This window comes from Primulina huaijiensis, chromosome 17, assembly GCF_012295235.1.
Source record: "Primulina huaijiensis isolate GDHJ02 chromosome 17, ASM1229523v2, whole genome shotgun sequence".
NCBI lineage: Eukaryota > Viridiplantae > Streptophyta > Magnoliopsida > Lamiales > Gesneriaceae > Primulina > Primulina huaijiensis.
Window position 1 is genome coordinate 6,905,308 of NC_133322.1, and position 24,408 is coordinate 6,929,715.

General features: G+C 34.2%; 4 protein-coding genes across 5 annotated transcripts; 3 read left to right on the plus strand and 1 right to left on the minus strand.

Moving 5' to 3' along the window:
* Positions 1 to 415: 415 nt before the first annotated feature.
* Positions 416 to 6,688, minus strand: LOC140962891 (phospholipid:diacylglycerol acyltransferase 1-like). Of its 2 annotated transcripts, XM_073421964.1 has the most exons (8): positions 5,803 to 5,938; positions 5,132 to 5,711; positions 4,497 to 4,719; positions 3,815 to 4,098; positions 2,977 to 3,298; positions 2,225 to 2,484; positions 1,351 to 1,851; positions 416 to 771 (listed from the first exon to the last, which is right to left on the minus strand). In XM_073421964.1, the coding sequence occupies exons 2-7, from the start codon at positions 5,245 to 5,247 to the stop codon at positions 1,368 to 1,370; spliced, it is 1,689 nt and encodes a 562-aa protein (XP_073278065.1). In that variant the 5' UTR covers positions 5,248 to 5,711; positions 5,803 to 5,938; the 3' UTR covers positions 416 to 771; positions 1,351 to 1,367. The 2 variants fall into 2 exon arrangements, with proteins under 2 accessions (XP_073278065.1, XP_073278063.1); XM_073421962.1 differs by lacking the exon at positions 5,132 to 5,711 and having other exon boundaries at positions 5,803 to 6,688.
* Positions 6,689 to 12,374: 5,686 nt separating this feature from the next.
* LOC140963661 (protein Brevis radix-like 4) lies at positions 12,375 to 13,985 on the plus strand. The gene is made up of 4 exons (XM_073423062.1): positions 12,375 to 12,574; positions 12,668 to 12,996; positions 13,451 to 13,762; positions 13,834 to 13,985. Exons 1-4 carry the CDS (start codon positions 12,500 to 12,502, stop codon positions 13,910 to 13,912), a joined length of 795 nt encoding a protein of 264 aa, XP_073279163.1. The 5' UTR covers positions 12,375 to 12,499; the 3' UTR covers positions 13,913 to 13,985.
* A 1,419-nt stretch (positions 13,986 to 15,404) lies between these two features.
* Positions 15,405 to 20,460, plus strand: LOC140963470 (omega-amidase, chloroplastic-like). Its single transcript, XM_073422813.1, has 10 exons — positions 15,405 to 15,750; positions 16,138 to 16,254; positions 16,725 to 16,949; positions 17,061 to 17,154; positions 17,376 to 17,450; positions 18,210 to 18,288; positions 18,975 to 18,990; positions 19,460 to 19,540; positions 19,679 to 19,761; positions 20,188 to 20,460. The coding sequence occupies exons 1-10, from the start codon at positions 15,475 to 15,477 to the stop codon at positions 20,273 to 20,275; spliced, it is 1,134 nt and encodes a 377-aa protein (XP_073278914.1). The 5' UTR covers positions 15,405 to 15,474; the 3' UTR covers positions 20,276 to 20,460.
* Positions 20,461 to 21,325: 865 nt separating this feature from the next.
* Positions 21,326 to 22,835, plus strand: LOC140963317 (protein BIG GRAIN 1-like A). The gene has a single exon (XM_073422604.1). The coding sequence runs from the start codon at positions 21,674 to 21,676 to the stop codon at positions 22,736 to 22,738; it is 1,065 nt and encodes a 354-aa protein (XP_073278705.1). The 5' UTR covers positions 21,326 to 21,673; the 3' UTR covers positions 22,739 to 22,835.
* The last annotated feature ends 1,573 nt before the right edge of the window (positions 22,836 to 24,408 follow it).

The window sequence follows — 24,408 nt, forward strand, 5'->3', positions numbered from 1 at the left end:
GAGAGCATGTGTAGCCAAAACATGAACTACTTCTTTGGCGAGTGCTAAACATTTGGCCAGACAATGGGGAACTAAATTATGATAGTATATTCCAGGCTCATTTGATTGAGTAGGTCTCTTGATTTCGCAGATCTTTATCTATGAGATATGTCAATCTTGCTCATATTTACACTAAAAATTAATACTTTTGACATAAAAATAATATTTTTTCATGGATAACCCAAATAAAATTTATTTCTTATAAAATTGAACGGTGAGACCGTATTCCAAGAGTATTTGTGCATTCGATTCACACTGATTTTTTGTATACATATAATAGAATTAAACAAATATTGAAAGTCATAAATTGTCACGACTGGAGATTCTTTATCGTGACCATACGAAATGTAAATAAAACATTTATTACTATTCAATTAAAAAATACGTATATTCTTCAACAAAATCAATACTAAAATCAGACAAGGGATGTCATTTTCTAACTTCTGTAACGTACGTACAAATTTTCTGAAGATGTAAAAGGCGAGCGAGCACATACAAGGCTGAAATAAGTGCAAATTTTTTATGCCAATATCCATGCTTCCAGTAATAGCTATGCTTGTACAATGGTCATCAGCAGAATCCTTGGTGCCATTTTTAGCACTTTCTTGTTTTTGTATAGGGGCTATTTTTGTTTGTAGTATTGGCTGCCGTGGCAAATAGCTCAAGGAGTGATCGCGTAGGTCGATCCTGGAAAAGAGAAGGAGCTTTTCATCCCAAGTTGCACCGAAGATTCTGCAGGAACAGAAGCGAATGTTGATTAAAACATCTATCTTCTGAAGAAGAAATTAAGCATCAACTATCCAATGATACTAAAGCTAATAAATGGGTGAAACTCAGAGTTGAGAACTGGATTCGAAATGGGGTGCTCACCATGCAATGATCATATAGGTGTCCACAAATTATTGTAAAATCTTTTCCAGGACAGAATTCATAGCACTGTGTCAAAAGATATATATAGTATTAACAATGCAATTTAAATTTTATAAAACTCTACTAAATTTCGTATTTTAAATGTTGTACCACTTAATTAGATAGGAAAGTAAAGGAAATTGTAGCTCTACAACAGATATAAACTTGCAAACTAGAGGGGTAGCTGCGGCATGTAGACAAGTAAATACTGTCGGTTTTGCTTCCTAAGAGGAATCCATCATGCCATGGAGCCAAGAGCATCATTCGAAAGTCCAATTGAGCCACCATATTAAGTTAAAGATCACTAGATTATACAATTTGGTTTCACACAACTGTTAAGGTGGATAAAAAGCTTACAAGGTAGCAATGGGATGGATAAACACGATAGAGGAAACAACTCACCGTAAAAAAGTACATTCTTAAAGCTTTAGCTTAATCCTTTGTGACCATTTGAAAATACCAGAATGTATTTGATCTCCTCCTATATCTTCTCCCGTGGCACCTGCTGCTACCTTTATGATATCTTCGATTAAGGCAAAGTTTCCCATTATGTCGACATGAGCACCACTTTGTGTCCCTCTGCCCTCTAAAAGAGTTAAGGGAGGGGCATGATTGTACTCCCTTATGAATGTACGGATGCCAGAAGGATTGAATCTAGTCTTTCCTCGCCAACCTTTAGCACACATGAAGCCAGCACTTAGAACTGGGACTGTTTCGTCTCCATCAACTGAATATACTCCTCCTTTCAGACAAGGGCCTTCGTCTCCACCCTCTGCTGAGGTGTCAATTTGAAAAGGAATATAACACTCGGCAGCAGGACTGAACTTGTACACATATGCTCTTTCTGTAGGGATACCTACTCCATACATCGAAAAGATTTCCATGTTTGGGGCATTTGGTAATCTGCATTAGAGAATGAGACGGGTAAAGACCAGAACAGTGGTCGGTGGATTTAAATATTAAACACAAAATTGGAACAAACTGCTTTACTTAAAATGGTGGGTGTTTATTAAATTTTCATATTTTCCTGGGGGCGTAGAACTCATCCTCGAGAATCATTGATAGTTAAAAAAGGGTGCAAATATCAACCTTCCTGAGGAAATATATATATATATATATATCTGTGTGTGTGTGTGTGTGTGTGTGTCAAACGTAAATCTCCCCGTTCATCAGGACATTATATGCTTCTTGGGAATTGCTGGTAGGCAGGTGTGGCGGTGAGGCGAATAAAGGAAGGGCATCACAGATACAATTATATATCGAGTAAGAGCCTTACTTTGTTTCTAAAGGATTTGACCAGTACTTATAATGATCATATTTTTTGTCTTCTAGATCATCAGCTATTCCATAGGAAAAATGAGCACTGCCACGCTTCATCATCTTAGGTGCAACAAATTGAAGCATATCCAGGATTGAATCTGCACTATAGACTTTATAATCAGCTATAGCTTTGATCCCGCCAACGCCCATATCATGGTACTCTGTCCACACGTCACGGCAGGTAGTGTTTGCCAGATTCTTCCCTTTGATAGCACCCTAGAGATCAGACAGCTTAAAAATGAATTAGGAAGAAAGAAAACAACTCAGATAATGGAAATTCACCATTGAATTCTTAAGGTGTAAGGTCAGCATGTGCAAGGTGGGTGACATTTAGGAACACATCAGCCCTAAAATATTGGATCTTTATTTATAATAAGTCACTGATGTGTATATATGATGAATGCTCACAAGATTAAACAGAGGTAATGGACACTGAGATTAAAGCTAATGTCTATCAGAAAATGAAGATCGCAATTAGGTATTAAAACTCTAACACAGGAGTACTCGAGGAAGACCATTTGACAAAGATATAGACATCTAAGCAATAGATCGACTAGAATATGTTTGAAGAAAATGATTTGTAAAATTGCCTTCTACACATGCTTTAGCATAGATAAATGTGGAGGGGAGGGGAGGGAGGGGAGATTGCTACAAGAATCAATACAAATATATTCTCAAAATGGTCAATATAGGTAGTTGAAACATTACCCTGAAATCAACTCGCTCAATTTCTGATGAATGTAAATTAGACACATCCTTTCCAAATGATATTATTCTTCCATACTTAGAGTGAAAGGAATTGGTTAAATCCTCAGTTCTGTTGTGAGCTGTTGTCTGTCCGTTGTTATCCTTTTTCTTCAAACCACAGTCATAACCTTCTTCTGGAGACCAATCAAGACCACCCCAGATAGTGTCACCACCTTTTGGTATCATTGACATAGTTGAGTCCCAAGTACGAGTCATTCGCATCACATGCTGTAAAGTTTGGAAACCAAATACATCCATGTCCAAAACACCTGGTGCTATAGCCCTGCATATGCAAAAGAAAAGATAAACATCGAAATTTAAATACATACAAATCCTATTCCAACTTAGCTGGAGACAATCACATGGAATACAGTTGATTAAATCTCTCTCTCCCTCCCTCCCTCCCATCTGATAAGCTTTTTGGCGGCAAATTTAAATACCATAAAATATGAGTATCCTGTTTCCATAAGGATCCAAAAATAAAACAGAGATAAAATATCTGAACTCAAATCAAATCTAGATAGGATGCCACAATCTGGTCCTTTAATGGCACGAACTGCATAAAATACTAACGACCCTGGACAATTTTGGACAGTATGATAAAATATTGCAAATTAGAGCTTTGTGCACTTTTGTCCTGCTTTGAGCATACTGATGCTTTCGGATGATAAATTATATAAGACTAACAATGAGAGGCATTCTGGTAACAATAATCTTTGTTTTATAAGGCAAGAAGCTACTTGAGCGAGAGAGATCAATCAAGTTACATCCAATCACTCAATTATGTTCAACATCAAACCTTGCTATCGCAATATCCTTAGCTTCCGCAGAGAACAATCCTGTAACTGCTTTGGGAACACCCAGGAAAGGCCCTCCGATGTTCATCACAGCCTTTATATGCTCAGCACACCAATTTGGTCCGCCGCCACCACCAACCGGCCCTGGTGCCTCCACCCATTTCATGAAATGCAAGAAATACAGAGCTCCCATTGAATGTGGTACAACCACCACCTTTTTGCCACCGCTAGTAGCTACCATGAGCTCTATGTTACTTTTAATTCTGCTAAGAGTTTGGTCTCGAACCTGGTGATTTAACCCAAAAAATATCAGATTCACAAAAGCATCATTGAAAGAGGTGAAAAATCATGGCATATTTTGGTTGTAGAAAAATACAGCATAATACTCATGTATATCAGTAGACAATCGCGAGATTCACAACTCATGACACGTTTCTCATATCTAAAGGAAAGCGTACACAGGCAAAAAGAAATAACTACTCAAATGATTTGTGGGTAGTTGGTTCAAGTCACAGAAACATTTTCTCTGTAGCAGTTGTGAGATTACACAGCGCAAATACCTCACAGACAATAAAACGGCAGGATTTCATGCAAGAGGTACACCCTTTTTCTCAAATTTTAATTTTTAATTACATTAGACAATTCAAAGAATTAAAAGCACCTTGAGCAAAGAAAGTAGCAAACCTCAGTGTTTTGGAATGAGATCCTCCAATCATAGGCAGCCATATACATGTTTTTGTCCTCATACCCAATTCGGGCCAAGTTAGCAATCAAAACAGCCCAAACAAAATAACCCGGTGCAAAGTAATCAGCTGCCACAAGGCCAGAAACAGGCCTGATTTTTATACCAGAGGGATCCAATCCGGTTTCGTTATCCAGTGACATGTGTTCAACCCAGCACAAAGGTCTGCATAGATGGTGGAAGTACATAGTAAAAGACATAAAAGATAAAAATGTTAATGTGGCTTAATTTACCAAGGAAAATTTTAAAAGCATCAAAATATCGAAATATTATAGACCTACAAATGCCTCTTCAACAAACAACGCAAGTATTGTAAAAACAAGGGAACACGATTATTAGTATTACTATGACAAGTGAACATTTCTAATACAGTAATTTTGAGTGTACAAACTGTTCAGAAATTGTAGCATTGTCGACTGCTAATGGGATCAAACAGGAACCGACATGTAAATATGGAATATGAAAAGAACTGCGCAACACTGAAATTAAAGGAGGAAAGGTGAGCTGCTATTCAAATTGACATGCTAGGGTCATGGAACATATTTCGGAACCAAGTATTGAGTTTATAGATTTATACAGCAATGATGGAAGATTTTGCCATCTAAGTTGTATTTTATGCTTTAGAAAATGAAGGAACCCTTTAGCCAGCAGACACACTCCCCCTTGGTAGGAAGTTTCATCCTCATTCTTCATCTTAAGAGTAAGAGACACAAATACTTATGTATATTCATGTTAAACTTACAAAAAAACAACGCCTTGAAAACTTTCTACGCGAATGCAACTTAGAAAGTAACACCTAGAAAACTTCTCCATCCATCATTTTTTTGCCAAAAAACCATTCAGAATTAAAACCTTCAAATTTAACCTACTTTAGTGTCCAGAATTCGTGTCTATATTCAATGTTTCTTACCAGGAAACTCTGAAAAATTCAAAGCATCAGTTTAGATATCATAGCAACCACCATCACCACCAAAAAAAAAAAATTCGTGCCAAATCAGCATGTATTTTTAATCACAGAGTAGAGCAGGAAAATAAAAGCTGTAGTCAGCAGCTGCAAAACATTGTCTAACACCACTATCGGTTTAGAAACTTCCATCAGGCGCAGCAAACACCTAACCCACCATCAAAAGTCACAACTAGACTTCCACCTTCAATACCTAGTACGGTATTCACCGTTCAATAAATCATTCCACAAAAGCAAAGAAGAGAGCTTAAATGCAGCATGAATAAGGTGAAGAAACTTAATACCTTTTGTAGACTTCACCAAAAGTACCACCCCAGAGCCTCTTTCTGAACAACCCCTCAGCACAGGCGTGGCCTTCCCATAACTCCAGCCCACCGGTAACAATCCCAGGGACGAAAACCACCGGATGTTTAGCTCTCAATCCATCCTTGGCCAACTTCACACCTGGAGGATCCGGCAACGGCCCTGTGATGGCCTCCGTTACATACTGCGGAAACGAAGCTGGCATTGCGTTGTACAAGAACAACAAGAACCACCACATCGAGCATATGCACCCAATAAACCAGCAGCAACTGTCCACACAGCTCCATCTCTTCCCCGATTTCTCCGCCCAAGAATGATCGAAACCGCGGTTCAATTCGGAATTCAAATTCACATCAAAATTCGATCTTTGTTCCGAATCATCCCCCTTTCTATCCTTGTTTTCACCCAATCCCGGGTCGGAATTCTGAGGTTTACTCCCTCCAGAACCTTTTCTGCGTCTTAGCGTAGGCATTTATCATCAAATGAATCAATATAATCTCTAACTATCTACAAAAAAAAACATACGGACGCAATAATCCTTGCGCAATTCGATCACTTCAACAGCGTTTTCAGCTGAATCCGAATCAAAAGACAAAATTACATGTAAACACTATATGGATTCAAATTTTTTTATTAAATTCTTCAATATGAACAAACTGAAACCAAAGCAAAATCCTTTTCAGGTAATTTAATTAATCAGATATCAGCTAAATCAAGAAATTAATCGAAAGCCCTAAACCTTACTATGTAGTATGTATAACTACTGCACAGTTGTGGTCTTCGTTAAGTCGTTGCCACGAGGGGGGACGGAAATCAATATGGGTATTGAATATTCCAGTTAACAGAGAGAGAATCTGGCCCGACATATCTGGAATATTAAGGTATGACATACATTTATCTACAAGTTTTATGTTTAATTCTAGGTTGAGTTTGTTTCTAATCTTTATTCGTGAGACGGATCAATCATGTCCATATTTATAATAAAAATTAATATATTTGACATAAAAAATAATAATTTTTCGTGGTTGACCCATATAGAACATTCGTTTCACAAAATTAACTCGTGAGACCGTCTCGCAGGAGTTTTTGTGTTGTTATATTAAATATACGAACGGACACTTATAAAAAATTCAGATATTTAATTTTTCTTTTTTCTCTGTCTTCTTAGTTTGAGTCTGTCAAAGATTGCTCGTTGTAGTTTATTTGATCGACGTAATTCGCAGATCTTTAGGTTTACTGAGAACATATTTAAAAAAATTGTGGTTATGGGTTCTCAAAGTTAAAATTGTTATAATCAGATGATTTCGTCTCAAATTTAGATTTTCGATGTCATGGCAGATACCGTGCTGCAAGCCATCAGCAATTTTACATTTTTATTATAAAATTTAGTGAATATTTTTGTGTATGAAAGATAAAATAATACTGTTTTAAGTAATTATTGAATGGAAAGAATGAGATTGAACTAGAGAAAGTCAAATAACAGTAGGTCTCTTGTGAGACGGTCTCATGAATCTTTATCGGTGAGACGGGTCAACCCTACCGATATTCACAATAAAAAGTAATACTCTTAGCATAAAAAGTAATACTCTTAGCATAAAAAGTAATACTCTTTCATTGATGACCCAAATAAGAGATCTGTATCACAAAATACGACTCGTGAGACCGTTTCACATAATTTTTTGTCGTCAAATAATTAGAAGATTCTTAAACTGTTTAGTATTTTAGTCATAAACGAATTATTTTTAAGTATTATTATTATATATAATTAGCTCGATAGAATAAATTAAGAAATTGATATGGGAAAACACAAACTTTGGAAATTGAAAAAAAAAAATTTACAAAATTATTAATATTCGAAATTATTTAAGAAAAAAAATTGAACATAAAACTTAAAAATTTAAGGTCCGTTTGGACAAGTACTTATAAAATGCTTTTAGAAAAGTGTTTTTTTTTTAAAAATTTTATAAAAAGTTTTAAAAGTTGTTTTAAGAGTAAATATGTGTTTGGACAACTATTCTATAAAAAAGTTTTTATAGTTAAAAATGTGTTTGGACAACAATTTTAGAAAAATAATTTTAAAATTGAAAATTAACTAGATTATGTAAGGGTGGGAGCTAGTACTCATAGACGGAGCCAGAAAAACAAAGTTGGAGGACGAAAAAAATATTAAAAATTTTAGGGAAACAAGAACAAATTTTAGAGAAAAAAATGAAAATAATATAATTATTTATAGCCTCTTACCCCTTTTATAAAAAAAAATTAATGGGAGCAGCTGCACCCACATCCTCAATAATTATTGAGGCTATCTGACTAATGACGCATCTAGAATATTTCTTTATCAAATAAGTTCTATTCAAAAAAGGCTCTCATCGGTTACATGTAATGCAAAAATATAATGGCTATGGTGGGGACGGAGTGACTTTGGAAGGGGCAGAACTTGGGTTTTTTCCCGAATCATCCCAGTTCTAGCGGACCATGGTGTAGTTGGGTTTTTTTTCCAAAATCTGGCAGCTAGTGCATTTCCTATCTTTCGTCAACGACGACGATATATGTTGAAGTACCGTTTTCTCGGACCAAATATGCAATGTAAGTTTAAATTTTTTAGTTTCGACGTTTGAAACATTCATTGAGCGTCTTATGAATTAAAACATCTATAGGATATTTAGAATTGTTAACATTTATATATTTAACGTAGGCTCCGAGTATTCCGTTTTTTAAACGGATATAACATTTTTTGTAAATCTATTTGAACAAAGCTTCCTCCTTTTTTATCCTCTAATTAGGTCTATGATCAGAGACGTGATTCCTTGTTTAGATCGCACTAGATATCTAAACAAACTTTGCGTTGAGTATGGATCGTTGGAGTTTCAGAGATCCTGCGATGATGATGGTCATGAAATTTTTCTTCAAAAATTTCAAGGTGGCCGAATTTTTGTGCGTGGAATGAGAGGAAGAAAATTTTTGGTGAACAAAATCTATGTGCAAAATAATCTTGTTTCATGTGACCCTCAATGAAATATTTATAGAGCTTGATTCCTGTTCACATCAGAAGTCCTTCTCCTATTAGGATTCATAATCTTACTCCCATTAAGATTCTTTATTTTCATTAATTAAAATTTTCATGTTTAATATATCACGTAAAATCAATTCTTGATAATGCACGATATATGTATGTATGTATGTATATATATACATACACATATAACCTCGATCGATGATCATACAACACCGAAGTACTAAGAGTACAAATCTAGTTTATATAATAAAAATTAAAAATTTCAAATATCAATATTTTTATTGATCTATTTTTTTGCAGTTGCTTATTTAATAAACTCATCCACTAAAACAGACAGTTTCACTCTCCTCACTTAATTAAAAGTTAAGCTAACTTTCACAACTTTCAATACATTGAATCCACTTATAAACTCCTTTATAAGCAATTTATTTGATCTCCATCAAACTACAATTGTCAAATTCAACTCTTGAACTTGACTATCTCAACGGAAACACAAAGTCCGATATTTATGTGACCCTAAATAGTTCAGGGATACAGCTAGCTATGGGTTCACAACATCTTGTGATTCAAAATCTTACCCTAATTAGCCTCAATCTTTTCATCAACCCCTTGATCAAAAATGTCAGAACTCAAATCTGATTGCAGCCATCGGATCACGGTAAAAGCGTTTAGTAACATCGCCCAATGATCTTCTATGTATCACTGATAGTGCCTGAAAGAACCTTAATTTATAATTAGCGTACAATACGGTCTCTTCAACTCATATATCTTGATCGAATCTGTAACTATTGGTATATCGATAGATGCATATAAATTCGATAACGATGTGATGTATCTTTGAGTCATAACAGTAACATGATATGTGAAAATGAGGAAACACATTTTCAAAATGCACACGTCTTATACTCTCCAGAGATTCTTTACACGATTAACTCATTAGATCATATAGGATACCTTTGTCCGCAGACAAACGATGAATCTCCAACTACAATGTATCGACTCCTACATATTTCGAAACTACAACAAACCTCGCCACTTGATGACCTTCAATGAAGTCGTTAAACAGATCAAAATGCATGCTAGTACGTAGAGCCTTCATGTTGTCCCGAGTCAAAAAAGCTAATGGTGTACAACCATAACCGCATACTATTCCACTCGATAAGTAATAATCACTTGGACAGTCCGAGAGAGGGTTGTTCTGTGCATCATCATATTATCACTCACCTGTATAAATGGACATCTCCATGCCCTTGCCAATGAAGCATGACGTTTACGTCATAGATATTAGTCTCAAGCGATCTTTATCCTCATTTTAGGCAACTGATTCGACTATAAACCTGTTTAGAATATATGAAATACTTTCTAATGAGTTTCATGATCTTACTCACACTGTCTCATGGTACATTAATTAGTACATTCAAGGATTTTATCTATGCAGCTTACATGAGTGTATAGATAAAGTAAATATAAAAATTGGATAAAACTGTAAAATGTTATTAAAATAAAGATTGTTCTTATATAAGAGTCAATAAAGCTCAAACCACAAGTTGGCTCGTCGGGTACTTACTCTAACAGTATATTGTTGGCGTGGAGTTTTTGTCTTCCGGAAACGGGGGCGACAACGGATAGAGAGGAAGTTGGGTGATCTCGTGTGTGAAAAATGTTCTGAATGTATATATTCCAAATTTGACTACATTTTTTTAAAAATTCAAAACTTAAATTAGGTACTTTAAGTAGATCGATCAACCGTTGAAACAGTTTTTGTATGTTAATGACGTCTTTAATAGAGAGAGAACGATTTTTAGAGAAAAAAATTTGCTAAAATTTTAGGGACAATTTAATAATTCCTATCATTAATAAGTAGCCGAGAAATTCCGATTAAAGTTTTCTATATATTTTATTATAAATGACACAAAAATTAACGACAGAATTAATAAAACCGTAGCTACTAGCCACATTTTATTGTAGTTACGCATGAAATAAAATTGAGATATATAGTGTATGCAACTTGTGAAAAATTGATTTAATATGTAGGGCGATTAACTGGTGTAATAGTTACAATAAAAATATAAAATAGTATAATGATTGCTATAAAAAAAAGTAAAATAAGTGGGCAACCATTGTATTTTAGATAGTGGAGTTAAAATATAAATAAATACAAAAAACAATTGAGAGAAAGATGTGCTAAGATATTTGGATTTTTGACTTGGAAAATATTTTTTTTCCTATTATATTAATTTGTTTCATTATGAGTTTTGGTTCATTATGTATTTAAAACTTTGTTTTGTTACAATAACTTCGGTTGATTTTGGCTTTTAATCTTATTTTTTCGGAATATTGATGTTTAATAAAAAAAATACTAATGTGTAGGGCCAAAAGAAGCTAGTATGACATTGAAAATTGCTTAATTATCTAACGTCACATTGATAAGTTTATCAAAATAGCAGAAAATTAAAAATCAGTCCATTAAAAATAAATTTTGAATAATTAAGGGATAAAAACCCAACATTAGGCAAGTTGTGGATTAAATAAGTTATTTTCCTTTTTGATGTTGATGCAACGGTGGTGGGATCTCTGCATGCACTTGTCAACAAGTTTTGTTTGTTTGTTTGAAGTACAAACGTGATATTATTTCAAACTAAGATATAATGTAATTGTTAGTATTACTTACGGGATTTTAGCGTGGATTCGATACGTATTTATCTCGGAAAAGAAAAATACAAAAAAATAACTAAATCTATCTAAATAAATTAGAAAAACTACACTCTATCAGCGTGACTCGTAATTGAAATCAACAAGTCTCAAGGTCTCAAACTTGTTTATTGAATCAGCTTAGTTTTCAAAAAAAAAATTCTAAAATTATATAATATTTACCATATAGTATGATCTCAAATATTTTATACGCATCGTGTACCAATATAATCAAGATAGTTTTCAAACAATTTAAAATCGACATATTAGAATCAAAATAAAAGTACTATTCGCAGATTATTTTGACCGGACGCAACTTATTTTTATAATCTTACTTATCATCATTTTTCATTAAATTTTTCAGAGAAAATAACTTTTTGAGTCCATGAACTTTTCATATTTCTGGTTTTGATCGATTAAGTTTTCAAAATTTGATTCCAATGCACTATATATGATATTTTGACTTCCAGCCATATTTCGTCTTGGTGTTGAAATAACATCGAAAAATATGACATAACACCAAAAAATGATGACGTTAGTCCGAAAAATGGTGATGTATAATAAATAATGCAATTGGATAAAATTAACCGGAATTAAAAGTTATTGTAATATCAAAACTAAAATTTGAAATTTAATGAATCAAAATTTAAAATTTGACAGCTGAATGGAAAAAATATATTTTTCCCAATTGCTCGAGATAATCCGGATGTAGCAAAAGGAAACAAAAATAAAAAATAAAAGCAAAAAGCAAAAAAATAAAAAGGAAAAAGAATGACCTAAAAAAGCCAAGCCTAAAACTATATATTATATAATATACACATGAAAGCAAGCCATTTTGAACTCAGCGCCTTTCTTTCCTTCTTCACCAAGTACCTATTCTTTTCCACTCATCGCTTATTCTATTTAAATCAACTTGGCATCTTCCATTATGAGTTGATTCTAAGAAAGACATAAGAATTCCGATCGCATGCATGTCAAGCTCGCGTGACTGCTCGTCGGAGGATGTTGAAAAGCACAAGAAACCCGCCGAAAACCTTTCTTCTCAGGTCAACGAATGATCATTTCGTTCATCTGTTTGCTTATTTTAATCTACGAAACGTGAAATTTGATCGGGATTCATTTATGTTCCTGTTTCTCAGATCAAGCGCATAGCGTTGATTGCGTACGGTCACTGTACTCCATGCAGGAGACACCCGGCTGAGCTGCAGCTGAGGAACGGAAGCTTCAGTGCTGGTGTTGAGTTGGACGAATTCCGGAGGTCGAATTGTAGCTCTACGGAAGGGAAAGTGAAGGGAATTTGCGGCGGTGGGGGGATACCGGCGGTGGCCAACGATCGACGGGTGAACCCGGTGGTGTTCGAAGAAGAGAGCGAGCCGAAGGAGTGGGTGGCTCAGGTGGAACGTGGTGTGCTAATTACTTTTGTGTCCTTGCCTGGAGGCATCAATGACCTGAAGCGAATTCGATTCAGGTGACTATTTTGGTAATTCATAGGCATGAATGTCTTCTTTTTTAAGAATCAAATTATAATTCAATAGATACCTAGAAGTATCTTATTTTCCGCATATATATTTTTCTTGTTACGATCACATTACAGTATAGTAATTTCTCCCAATTTCATGTAACGTTATCCGTTACACTAATAATTGATTACCACGTGCAGTGGCGGAGCCACCTTATATGACACCTGGGTACTCGAGTGGTCCAATTTTTTTTTAATTATATGTAAATTTTGAATTAATTTGATATTAGTCCGTCTAGATCAATTTAAAATATTAAAAAATTTTAGACTTTAAAATTCTAACTCGGGTGGAGCCATATTCCCGGCTCCGCTACTGACCACGTGTATCAAATTTCACCGAAAAAGTTGCAGAGATTGTTTCAATAATGCTATATTCTAATAATAACTCCATAACTTTTCGTAGTAAAGAGATGTTCGACAAAGGGAAAGCCGATAAATGGTGGGCTGAAAATTCTGAAAATTTGATGGAATTATACAATGTGAAGAGACAAACATTACTACACGGACCAAATGAATATTGCACCACCCCGGTTTCATCGGATAACTCGATGCAGTCCCCATCCAGTAGTAATCTTTGTGGTATTTTCTCAACTACTCGAACCAGTCTCCCACATGATTCGGTGTCTGAGTGGGTGGAGCAAGACGAGCCCGGTGTATACGTCACTATACGAGCTATACCCGATGGCAGAAGAGAACTCAGGCGTATCAGATTCAGGTTAGTTTTTTCAACACAAAATATCTGCCAGGATATATATATGTATATGTTTTGAGTTTGAAATTTTTCAGGCGAGAAAAGTTCAGGGAGAAGGAGGCGAGGCTATGGTGGGAAGAGAATAGAGAAAGGATTAAGAAAAAATACTTGTGATTCAATTCAAAATGGACAAAGTTAGTGCTGATCGTTCATGATGGAATCAGAAACATCAAGCCAGTTTAGTATGGAGGAGAATATTCAACGTATTAATTTGAATNNNTATATATATTGGAAGTGGGAAAATTGTATAATTATAAAAAGTTTGAGCACAAAATTTAAAAGTGCTCAATAAAGGGTCACTTTTCATCGCACTAATATATAGTCATGTTCAAACTAGCCGAAACTCGAGCATAAATTCGAGCCAGGGCTCGAGCTCGAGTTACTAGAAAAAATTATTTCAGTCGAACTCGATCGAACTCAAAAACATTTATTCAATTGAGTTTGAACTTTTAATTATTTTTCAAGATCAAATTTTAGTAAACTAATGTTATTGGATTAATGGTGTGACACTATACGCATGCATGCAAGAAAAAAATCATATTAATTCGTAGTCGACATATGGTTTGAGAAAAAAATTATTAACTTAATAGGCATCCGAAATGATACTAGAATTAAATAACTTTTATCATCAATTAAAGAAAGAATAATATTTATCTCTTAAAAAAAGGTTTATAATTTTGAGTTAAAATATATATTTATTCATAATTGAAAATTTTAAGTGAATGATTATGGAAAAAATGCGACATTAAGATAACAATATACGGAAATAAATCGATCGCTAATAATTATATTCCTAATTGCACGAATTGTCTTTATCTAAATTGAAGAAAAATCAACTTTTGGAACATTATGGAATAATAAAAAAAAATTTCCAGAACAAAATTATATGATATTATTTAAAGCTCCTTCGAGAGTTTAAATTATTTTATATGATAATATTCCAAAATATACATGATATATTGCGATTTTTTTAATGATGATGTATATGTCGTCGTTATTTTTCGATGTAAACTAAGTAAATTTCGAATTAACACCGTAGCGTACCAACCATATACATATGACACATATATTGTGATTATTGGAACCAGATGGACTTTGATTTATAAAAGCTGGCAGGTGAGGGCAATAAGTTTAAATGAAAGAATAAAAATATATTTGAATCGCTTCTATGGATGAATAATAAATATAATAGGTCTTGTGTGAGACGGTCACACAAATCTTTATCTGTGAGACGAGTCAATCCTACTGATATTCACAATAAAAAGTAACACTGTTAGCATAAAAAGTAATATTTTTCATGGATGACCCAAATAAGAGATCCGTCTCACAAAATACGACCCGTGAGACCGTCTCACACAAGTTTTTGCCTAATAAATATATATAAAAATTTTTGTGAGACGATTTTGTTAGTCAATTTTGTGAGACATATATTCTATTTAGGTTATCTATAAAAATATTAATTTTTATTATAAATATGGATATTGGATATAGAATAAATATTTTGTATGATATATCAATCGGATCATATTTAACATTAAAAAAAACATTTTTAATATAAAATATAATATTCATAAATTGAAATGGATATCAGTCACATGTCATTAATTCGACTTTCCAGTTTACCCGAATCAAGAATCTTTACAGATCTTCAAATTGAATGCGCCGCCGCCAATAAAATGCTCTCTTCACCTTCGCACCAAAATCACAGTCCCCATTTCCCGATTTGTTCTCGTCAAATATCTTGCTTCTCTCCCGAAATTCGTTTCCTGCCCGCATTATTATCCTCCAGAAATCTCGACCGCGGCAGCATTTCCATCTGCAAAAGGACAATTATGACCAATTCCAGCGGTGCAATTTCATCAGTAGCAATGGGGAAAATGGAGTCCTCATTCAAGCCAGAGGGAGCTAGAATTCCTCCTGAAATTCCATTGTCTATACCTCCTATCACCAAAGTAATGTTTCTGTTTCATTTATCTATCTTCTGTGTGTATTATCTGTGTTCTCTTTAAGTGCAGCGATATTGGAAAATTCGTGTAAATTGTATATCATTAGCACGATTGAAAATTTTTTCCTTTTCTTGCTAACTGCTCGGGGTTTGAGCTCCTGGGTACCTGTCAAATTATTCATGAATTGTAAAGAATCTGATCCGGCGAGTTGTTTTGATAGACTTTATTTTTAGTTAGTAGCATAGATAAAAAGCACGCAAATTTGGGTTTTTTTAATGGCACCTACCTCTTCATTCTGTTTATAGAATTGTTTTCTGTTTTTTTTTTGTTTTTTTGTTTTATCAATGTTTATAGAATTGTTGGTTTTGATACATTTTGTTAATTTTTCTGCAGTTTAAAATCGCACTTTGCCAGTTATTAGTGACCGCTGACAAGGAACGAAACATTGTGCATGCTCGACAAGTAATCGAGGAGGCTGCAAGGAAGGGTGCTCAACTGGTTCTTCTTCCTGTGAGTAGGAATTATGAAGATATAACATTCGTCTTCTTGGATTAATTATTTGCTTATTCTCTTATATTTGCCATTTTCTGCGCATATTTATGTGATTTGAGTTCACTGAAATATTTAAAAATGACCATGGAAAGGAAGTCTCAACATCATTGCATATCATTTTGGTAGCTGTGCTATTTAAAACTCCACCTTTTATACACCTAAACTAACCTTTATCATTAGGAAGCTCTCCAGATCATCTTTTCCAGACATATAAATGATTGATTAAGTAGCCGTATGGCTCAATAGCTAACAAAATGCTAATTCTTTTTTTAACGTCTCTTCTCTGTCATGACAGGAAATATCTTTATGATTAGGAAGTTTTCCAAATCATCTTTTCCAGACATATACATGATCAACTAAGTAGCCGTATGGCTCAATACCTAAAAACATGCTAATTCTTTTTTAACTTTTCTCCTCTGTCATGACAGGAAATATGGAATAGCCCATATTCAAATGATTGTTTTCCAGTATATGCAGAGGATATTGATGCAGGTGGTGATGCGTCTCCTTCGACTGCGATGTTGTCTGAACTTTCTCAGACTCTGCAGATTACCATTGTTGGTGGGTCAATTCCTGAAAGAAGTGGTGATAGGTTGTATAATACGTGTTGTGTCTTTGGAACGGATGGAAAGCTTAAGGGTAAACATAGGAAGGTCTGAGAATTTTTTAAAGAAATAATCCACGTGATTTTAATATCAAATGCACTCATTTGACATTGATATTCCCGGTCTCCAGTAATTTCAGGAACCTGTTGTTATTTACAGATTCATCTTTTTGACATTGATATCCCCGGTCAAATTACTTTTAAAGAATCAAAGACACTTACAGCAGGGGAGACCCCAACCATTGTGGACACAGGTTTTATGTGCTTTCTTTGACACATAATGAAAATCTTCATACTATATTTGAAGCATATTTAGGATTGTTTTGGGTGTTTATTCTTGAAGGAAAGGATATCATGGTAATTGCTAATTGCCAATTGATTAAGAAATATGTTTTTTTCCCCGAAGAATGAAATGATGATGCATCTCAGGTTTTTGTTACTGCTCTTGGAATATAATTGGTGCCTGCTTTTGTAGATGTTGGTCGTATAGGTATTGGCATTTGTTATGACATCCGATTCCAAGAGCTAGCAGCTATATATGCAGCCAGAGGTTCGGTTTCTTGTTCATCTATCAGTTGTGGTGTTGATGCTTTTATTTTGCTTCTCTAGTTAAATTTTCAAATTGATTTTCAAATGTTAAATTTGATAAATTAGTGATGAGTATTTTTCACGAGTATAGTTATATTTTGAAAAAAAGAATGTGACACACTTGCCTACATGTATGATGCTATGTTGGCACGTATACCTGATGATTTATGGGACTATAATACCTGAAATTCTTATCCCAAGGGATTATCAACTGTTATATAGAATGTAGGCCGTGATATTCAATCCTATTTATGAATGACCTAAGCATTCATTTTTGTACGTACCTGATACTAGAATTTGCGCTATTGGAAAGAAGAAACTTGTTTTCATCTATAGCCCTGAAGCACGCATAATCGTGGACATAACTTGAATCATTCAAGTCTCAGCAAGCATAATTCATGGACAAATATAATTTTTTATTATAATACAATCACGATTTCTCTCTAGCATCATATTCTTTGTTCATTCCTTCAAATTTGTCTTCTTTTGTGTTTTTCTCTATCTTAATGAATTCAGTGGAATAATCTTCCTTTGCTAGTTTTCTTTTCTCTTATTCTTATTCTAATTTATATTCCTTTATCCATTGAATTGCATAAAAGTAGCATGTTACTTTAATTCCTTTAGACTCTTTACTTGAATGGTCTCAATATAAAGAAATCATCCATTCTTATTAATATGACATTAATGTTTCTAACTGGCCATTATCTTGTTATATTATCAGGTGCTCACTTGCTTTGTTATCCTGGGGCTTTTAACATGACTACTGGTCCCTTGCATTGGGAGTTGTTGCAGCGGGCAAGGTAATATAATTTCGTTGCTTGTGTCTAGATTAGAGCTGTAGCCTAGGTAAATATTAGTCTAGAATTTTGTTTTCAGGGATTATCACATTGCTTTAAATTATTAATATTGCTTTGGTCGTGTTTCACATTGCTATGCTTACAAAACGGTTGCAGCCAATAGTTTGATTAAACATAATCTTCTATGGATGGAAATTCAACTAGTTGAAGGTGGGAATTCCTTTATAGTCTAAACTGAAAAAGTCATCGAGCAATTCCTATGCTAAAAAGTTTGATTCACTCTCTGTCACTAGTTTTTCCATGAGTAGTACCTTTCGGGGTAGTGTTATTTAAGGATTCCTTCTTTGACAATGTTTTATGTTATCTGATGTGATTTTATTTCGTTTGTATGAAATATGAATCCAAATACTTGAATATCTGTCATATTGTTTTGAATACATGAAATAAGATTTGATCTAATTGCAATACTTGCTATTTGAGAGGGTATGATTATAGGCGCTTGATGAACACTTCTTGACATGGTCACTGGCTTTTGTATGTTCTTCATCCTAGAAGTTATTGTTTTTTTATACCGACATTTTGGCCACATCATAATGAGTTGTTCTTCAATCTTTCTTGTCTATCCATTTTATATTATAATTTCACTAATAAAACTCTATTGACATTCATGTTTGCCTTTTGATCTTCAGGGCAGCAGATTGTCAGGTACTCTCTCCCGCATTTTTTACTTTCTGAAATGGCTTATCAGCTTCTGGTTTGAAAAATGCAACTACTAGATGGACATTTTCCATTATTTTCCCTAATGTAGTATAGCCTTTCAATTTTAAAAGGAAACATGAAACAGTTTACCTGAAGACCTAGATCCTGTACTTTGATGTTGGATCCTGGAGAGTAAAATTTTGTGCTTAGAACAATGTCAGTAGATGCTTGGGAATAAATTTGTTTACGCCATGATAGTAGCCTATGTATTGTCACTTAATACATTTACTTAAATGCGATGAATCGATGAGCACATTTAAACTTGAACCGTAACCAAAAAAATATATTAACTACTTTTTAGTGAATCAAGTTACTGATCCAACTTCCATGGTATTTTCTTCTCAGTCATGGAATTGACCTTCCGCAAATGCAGTATATTGCATCTTATACTTTACCACTGCTGCTGGTCTGACAGCTTTATGTAGCAACGTGTTCGCCTGCTAGAGATACTGGTTCAAATTATGTGGCTTGGGGGCATTCTACTCTAGTTGGGCCTGTGAGTATTCGTTTAATATTGGCTGAAGTTCTTTCAGTAATTTGATGTTACGCGGAAAAATGGTCTTCTGTTAAATTTTCCTATGGAAATCCTGAAAAAATGGTTTCCTTTATGGAATTTCTGTGAACACTATGACAGTTTGGCGAAGTGCTTGCCACCACGGAACATGATGAGGCAATCCTTATATCAGAGATAGACTACTCAGTTACTGAGCAAAGAAGGTAAGAATATGTTCATGGACTCGCACGTCAGTAGATTTAAATTATTTTTTCTTATTTCCTTTTAGTGCCTGAGTATATATGTGCGTATGTATATATTTTCTATTGTGTCTTCATTTTAACCTTGACAATCATACTCATTATGCATCCCGCTGTATATCGTCCTGAAATACTAGTATATTGTATTTGAACGTAATTATGTCAATCCATCCTTTTTGCCCATTTTTCTTTCTTGATTCCTATAGAGCAGTTGGGATTTAAATATGAATTAATCCATCTCTCGATGCAAGTTTAGTTCATTGGCGTTTATTGTTGGGACAAGTATTTGAATTCAGTAAAAAGCCTAATAAAATTCTGACCTGTGAACAAATTTATAGTCCAGATTTTAATCATGACTTTTGATTACCCATGTCGATTTTACTTTTGCAGAAGATACCTTCCATTTCAGAAACAACGCCGAGGGGATCTTTACCAGCTAGTTGACGTTCAGAGGCTGAACTCCACAAGAACCACTTGACAACCATTTGTTCACATGAACCATTTGAGATAGCTGGTAATGAAAACATCAGATTCGAAACATTTAGCCATTTCCTTCAAGTTTAGGCCGTATGATGCCCGTTTTCGGTTATTCTTGTGGCCTTTTTCTTTGCTGACCGTAACACACATAAGTTACTTACGCAAGAACTGCTGGAAAAAAAAAGAATGTAATAAATATTTGTAATTTTTCTATCTTAGCAAAAGCTAAGTAGTTAAATATTGATGCAATTCTATATCTTAGGGAGTGGATCAAACAATATCGCGTTTCTAATATTTGCTCATAAATCACTTTCTTTTTTGGGGGACATGTAGATTCGAAATAAAGGGTATCCCAAGGCCAACAAAAAGAGCCGCTTGTTGGCCACTCTGACTGAGTCTGTACTCATGCCAACCGCACGCGTGGTAATGCAGCTTTAACAACCGCCACTATTCTATGTTTCACTTCACACTTACCTACAAAGTACAAACATTTCGAGTGTCTTCTTTTAAATCCTACATATTCACACATATATTTTTTCTTTAAGAAAATATAATAGATGTCGAATCATGCTAGTTCTGGCTTTATTTGTTCTTCCGTACAAATTAAGAAAATAATCGAAAAGTAAAATTCACAAAGAGATGTCGTATTTTATCTTTATTTAATTCATTTAAAAAATAGTTTTAATATTTTTCAATACTTAGTTAACAAAAATATATTAGTAAAAAAAATTAAAAGAATGTTATTAAATATAAATTTTGGGTTATATACTTTGAGATAATTGAAAAAGAGAAAGAATCTTATATAATTGAGATGGGAGTAGTATTATACAATGTTTTAAAAGTTATATTATTATATTGAGATGAGAAAATTAAGTAAACTATGCCTTTTTCGTAGAAAAAAGTGGTAAAAGAATACCATAATCACCATTGTAAAGGTACATTACACGATATTTGGTACATTTCAAATATAACAAGATATTCACGCTACCCGCGATTCGAATCGGATGCGTGTGTGTGTGTTTTTTTTATATATATTTTTCAAGAAAATTTGTATGTAAAATTTGATTTCTATTTTTCAAAAATAATTATATTCATTCCTCATATTATATATGACATAGTATTTGTTTCTCTCCAATTATTTTAATCCATGATCCAAGCCGTGGCATTTGGCTTTTCTCCTTTTCCCCCATTGCTTTATTATTATTTTTTAATTTCTTTTTTCATGAAATCCTACTGCCCTTTTTCCCCCTTGCTCTTCTAGTAAACATCAAGAATCTTGTCACCTATCATTCCTTGTTCTTTTTATTTTCTATGACTTCATGTACTCACACACATTCAAGTTCTTTACTTTCACATGATTCTCCTTTCCATCCCCTTTAAGTGTTAATAACTTGGCTGAATGCCTGAATTCGCACTCGTGCAACAGAGCTTTGTGTTAGATAACATGCAGCAGTCCTTTTCTTCGTCTGTACTCGATGCTATGTACCGGTCTATGGACGAATCGAGACGAGCCGGCGATGAGCGACAGGAAGAAAAGGGAAACTTTGTTCACAGGAGAAACAATTCTGCACAAGTAGAGGAAGAAATCGAAAGCCTCAGAAGAGCGATCATTGTCGAAAAATGGATGCAAAGTCACAGAAGCAGCACCATTTCCACGAGGCATTTGCCATCAAATTCAGGCTCATCGACAGATTCAAGCATTTTCTCATCTTCGGAAACGGACTCCTCGGCTTCAAGATCCACCCCAAAATCATCATTTTTCCCAATTCAGAAGCCCAAACAAGCTCAAACTCAACTCGTCGACAAGCCTGAGGCTACACCAAAGCGTGAAGGGCGATTTACAAAGACGAAATCCAAGGCACTGAAGATATACGGAGACTTGAAGAAGGTGAAAGAGCCCGTTTCACCGGGAGGTAAACTCACAAGTTTCTTGAATTCCATCTTCAGTCCAAGAAACCTGAAGAAAAATAATCAGAGCCTGGAAGAATGGAGCTCCATGAGGAAGTCAAGATCCATGAAGGACACGAAAACAACCTCACTTTCCTCAAGTTTAAGCAAAAACCCGTCTTCCAAAAGTAACAAATCCAAGAGATTAGTTAGATTCTGCCCTGTTAGTGTCATTCTTGATGAAAATTGCCAACCCTGTGGACAGAAAAAAGTACACGACGACGAACATTCAGTCAGCGCCTCCATGCCTAGTCATGTTGGTAGCCAGTTCATCAAGAAAAATATCGATAGTTTTCGAGTCTACGAAGGGAAGAATACTAGACAGAAAGAATTTAGAGAGTTCCATGAGTATGATCAGTGTGAATTCGATGATACAAGTTGCGCAAGTTCCGATCTTTTCGAGCTCGAAAACATAGGCAGGGTTGGGATTGAAGCCTATGAAGAAGAATTGCCAGTTTATGGAACTACTGACATTAAAATGAATCAGGCGATTGCTAGAGCAAATTCACATTTATGATCACTCATTTAGTCTTCAAGCATCTGTTTAGCTTGCATTGACTCTCTCTATGTGAATGATTTAACAAGTTATTTGCATTCCAATTGTTCTAATTTTCCATCTATCCCTATGCAACATTAGTTACATGCAATAGCGTTTCGCTCGTGTTAAAACCGTCGCATAACATGAAGTGCTGTATATCGATCTATCGTAAAATTATTTGTATTCGACAAATTATACTAATTGAGTACTAGAAAGTATTTGATCGTCCAAAGACTGATGAGTTTGGAATTTTCCTATCAAAATGTGTCGTGTACATGGGATTTAAATGACTTTGAATGTGACAAATTTTACATAAAGCTTGGTGATTACTTTGTAGAGTGTAAAGCACTTGTTAGTGTCACGAATTCTTTGAACAGAAAGGAAGAGAGGTGAAAAACGTGATCGAATAAAGAAAGTTATGAGGATGCTGAAAATTCTTGGTTCCTTTGGATTCAAGAAAATATTATATGATTTTGATTTGAATATTGTTGCAATGTGGACCATGATTCACCTCGTTCATGTGCCATTCCCCATTCACACTTTCTTTATATAATATAATATATAAAAATATTTATATATACTTTGAGATATGTCTGAATTAGTAAAATAGACGAACGTTTGATCAATGGTCTAATTTATCGGTTCGAACCGGATTTTTGACCTAACAACTAACAAAGAGGTTTGTTTAAAGTGGTATATAGCTGGGGAGAACAAAAGTCTTGCAAAAAGCTAGAACTCCATTATGTTGTCTACTAAAAAACTTGAAACATCCAAGCAAAATTGTCAAAGCACCACTACCAAATAAGATACTTACAATAATAATCCACTTGAAAACAATCCCAAACAAATCAAGGGCCAAAATATTATTCTTGGACAAGTTGATGACTTATATCTCAAATGACATTAAGATCTCAAATTTGGTCGGATTTGAGATCCAATTATAACAAACTCCTTCCAATTAAATAAAAGCATTGTCCAATAAAAAATTAAGTGGGGAATTCGCCAAAAAAAAACAATTGAATTAATTTGAACAACTCTATTTTATAATACACAACATGTCATTGTATTTTGTTTTCTCTTTCCTTCAAAGGGAAATAAAAGAAAAAAAATTAAACCCTTTTCACACATAAATTTATAGAAAATCAATCTCAATAATTGCCAAGAACACTCCATAATATTCATATGTGGAGTAGAACTAATTCATTGTAAGTTTATTATTGAGGAGACATGATCAAATATAATGGTAGCTGGATTATATGTCTGTCAAATGACCAACACAACTTAATAAAAACTTTATTAAGTGGTACAAGATATCGGGTTCGAATCTTAATTATCAATTAATTACTTTATGATATATGATGATATAATTGATCGTGCCACTAAAAAATAAAATGAAAAATTATGTGAAAATGGAGGCACTAAACATATAACAAGCACAAAAATTAGGATATATATATACATATAAAGGTTGATTAGGATACCATCTCTTGTACCATTTTCAAGCCTACTACTCAAATAAATTGAAATTATATTTATTAATTCGGAAAACTAATATATATTTACACATTTTCAAAGTTTGGTCGGGGTGTGCATATACTAGCAAACAAAGGGTTGGTTTGGTCGGATCAAAATTAAACATTGACGGCTAT

What these genes read in the sequence shown, in the direction of transcription:
- LOC140962891 (XM_073421962.1), bottom strand. Translation starts at nt 6,293, where the DNA reads ATGCCTACGCTAAGACGCAGAAAAGGTTCTGGAGGGAGTAAACCTCAG. An exon ending in AAGGATATTGCGATAGCAAG is followed by an intron (nt 3,299 to 3,814) that starts GTTTGATGTTGA and finishes TTGCATATGCAG; the next exon opens with GGCTATAGCACCAGGTGTTT. An exon ending in TCAAATCCTTTAGAAACAAA is followed by an intron (nt 1,852 to 2,224) that starts GTAAGGCTCTTA and finishes TCTCTAATGCAG; the next exon opens with ATTACCAAATGCCCCAAACA.
- LOC140963661 (XM_073423062.1), top strand. Translation starts at nt 12,500, where the DNA reads ATGTCAAGCTCGCGTGACTGCTCGTCGGAGGATGTTGAAAAGCACAAG. An exon ending in CCGAAAACCTTTCTTCTCAG is followed by an intron (nt 12,575 to 12,667) that starts GTCAACGAATGA and finishes CCTGTTTCTCAG; the next exon opens with ATCAAGCGCATAGCGTTGAT. An exon ending in CTGAAGCGAATTCGATTCAG is followed by an intron (nt 12,997 to 13,450) that starts GTGACTATTTTG and finishes AACTTTTCGTAG; the next exon opens with TAAAGAGATGTTCGACAAAG.
- LOC140963470 (XM_073422813.1), top strand. Translation starts at nt 15,475, where the DNA reads ATGCTCTCTTCACCTTCGCACCAAAATCACAGTCCCCATTTCCCGATT. An exon ending in CTCAACTGGTTCTTCTTCCT is followed by an intron (nt 16,255 to 16,724) that starts GTGAGTAGGAAT and finishes CTGTCATGACAG; the next exon opens with GAAATATGGAATAGCCCATA. An exon ending in TCAGTTACTGAGCAAAGAAG is followed by an intron (nt 19,762 to 20,187) that starts GTAAGAATATGT and finishes TTACTTTTGCAG; the next exon opens with AAGATACCTTCCATTTCAGA.
- LOC140963317 (XM_073422604.1), top strand. Translation starts at nt 21,674, where the DNA reads ATGCCTGAATTCGCACTCGTGCAACAGAGCTTTGTGTTAGATAACATG.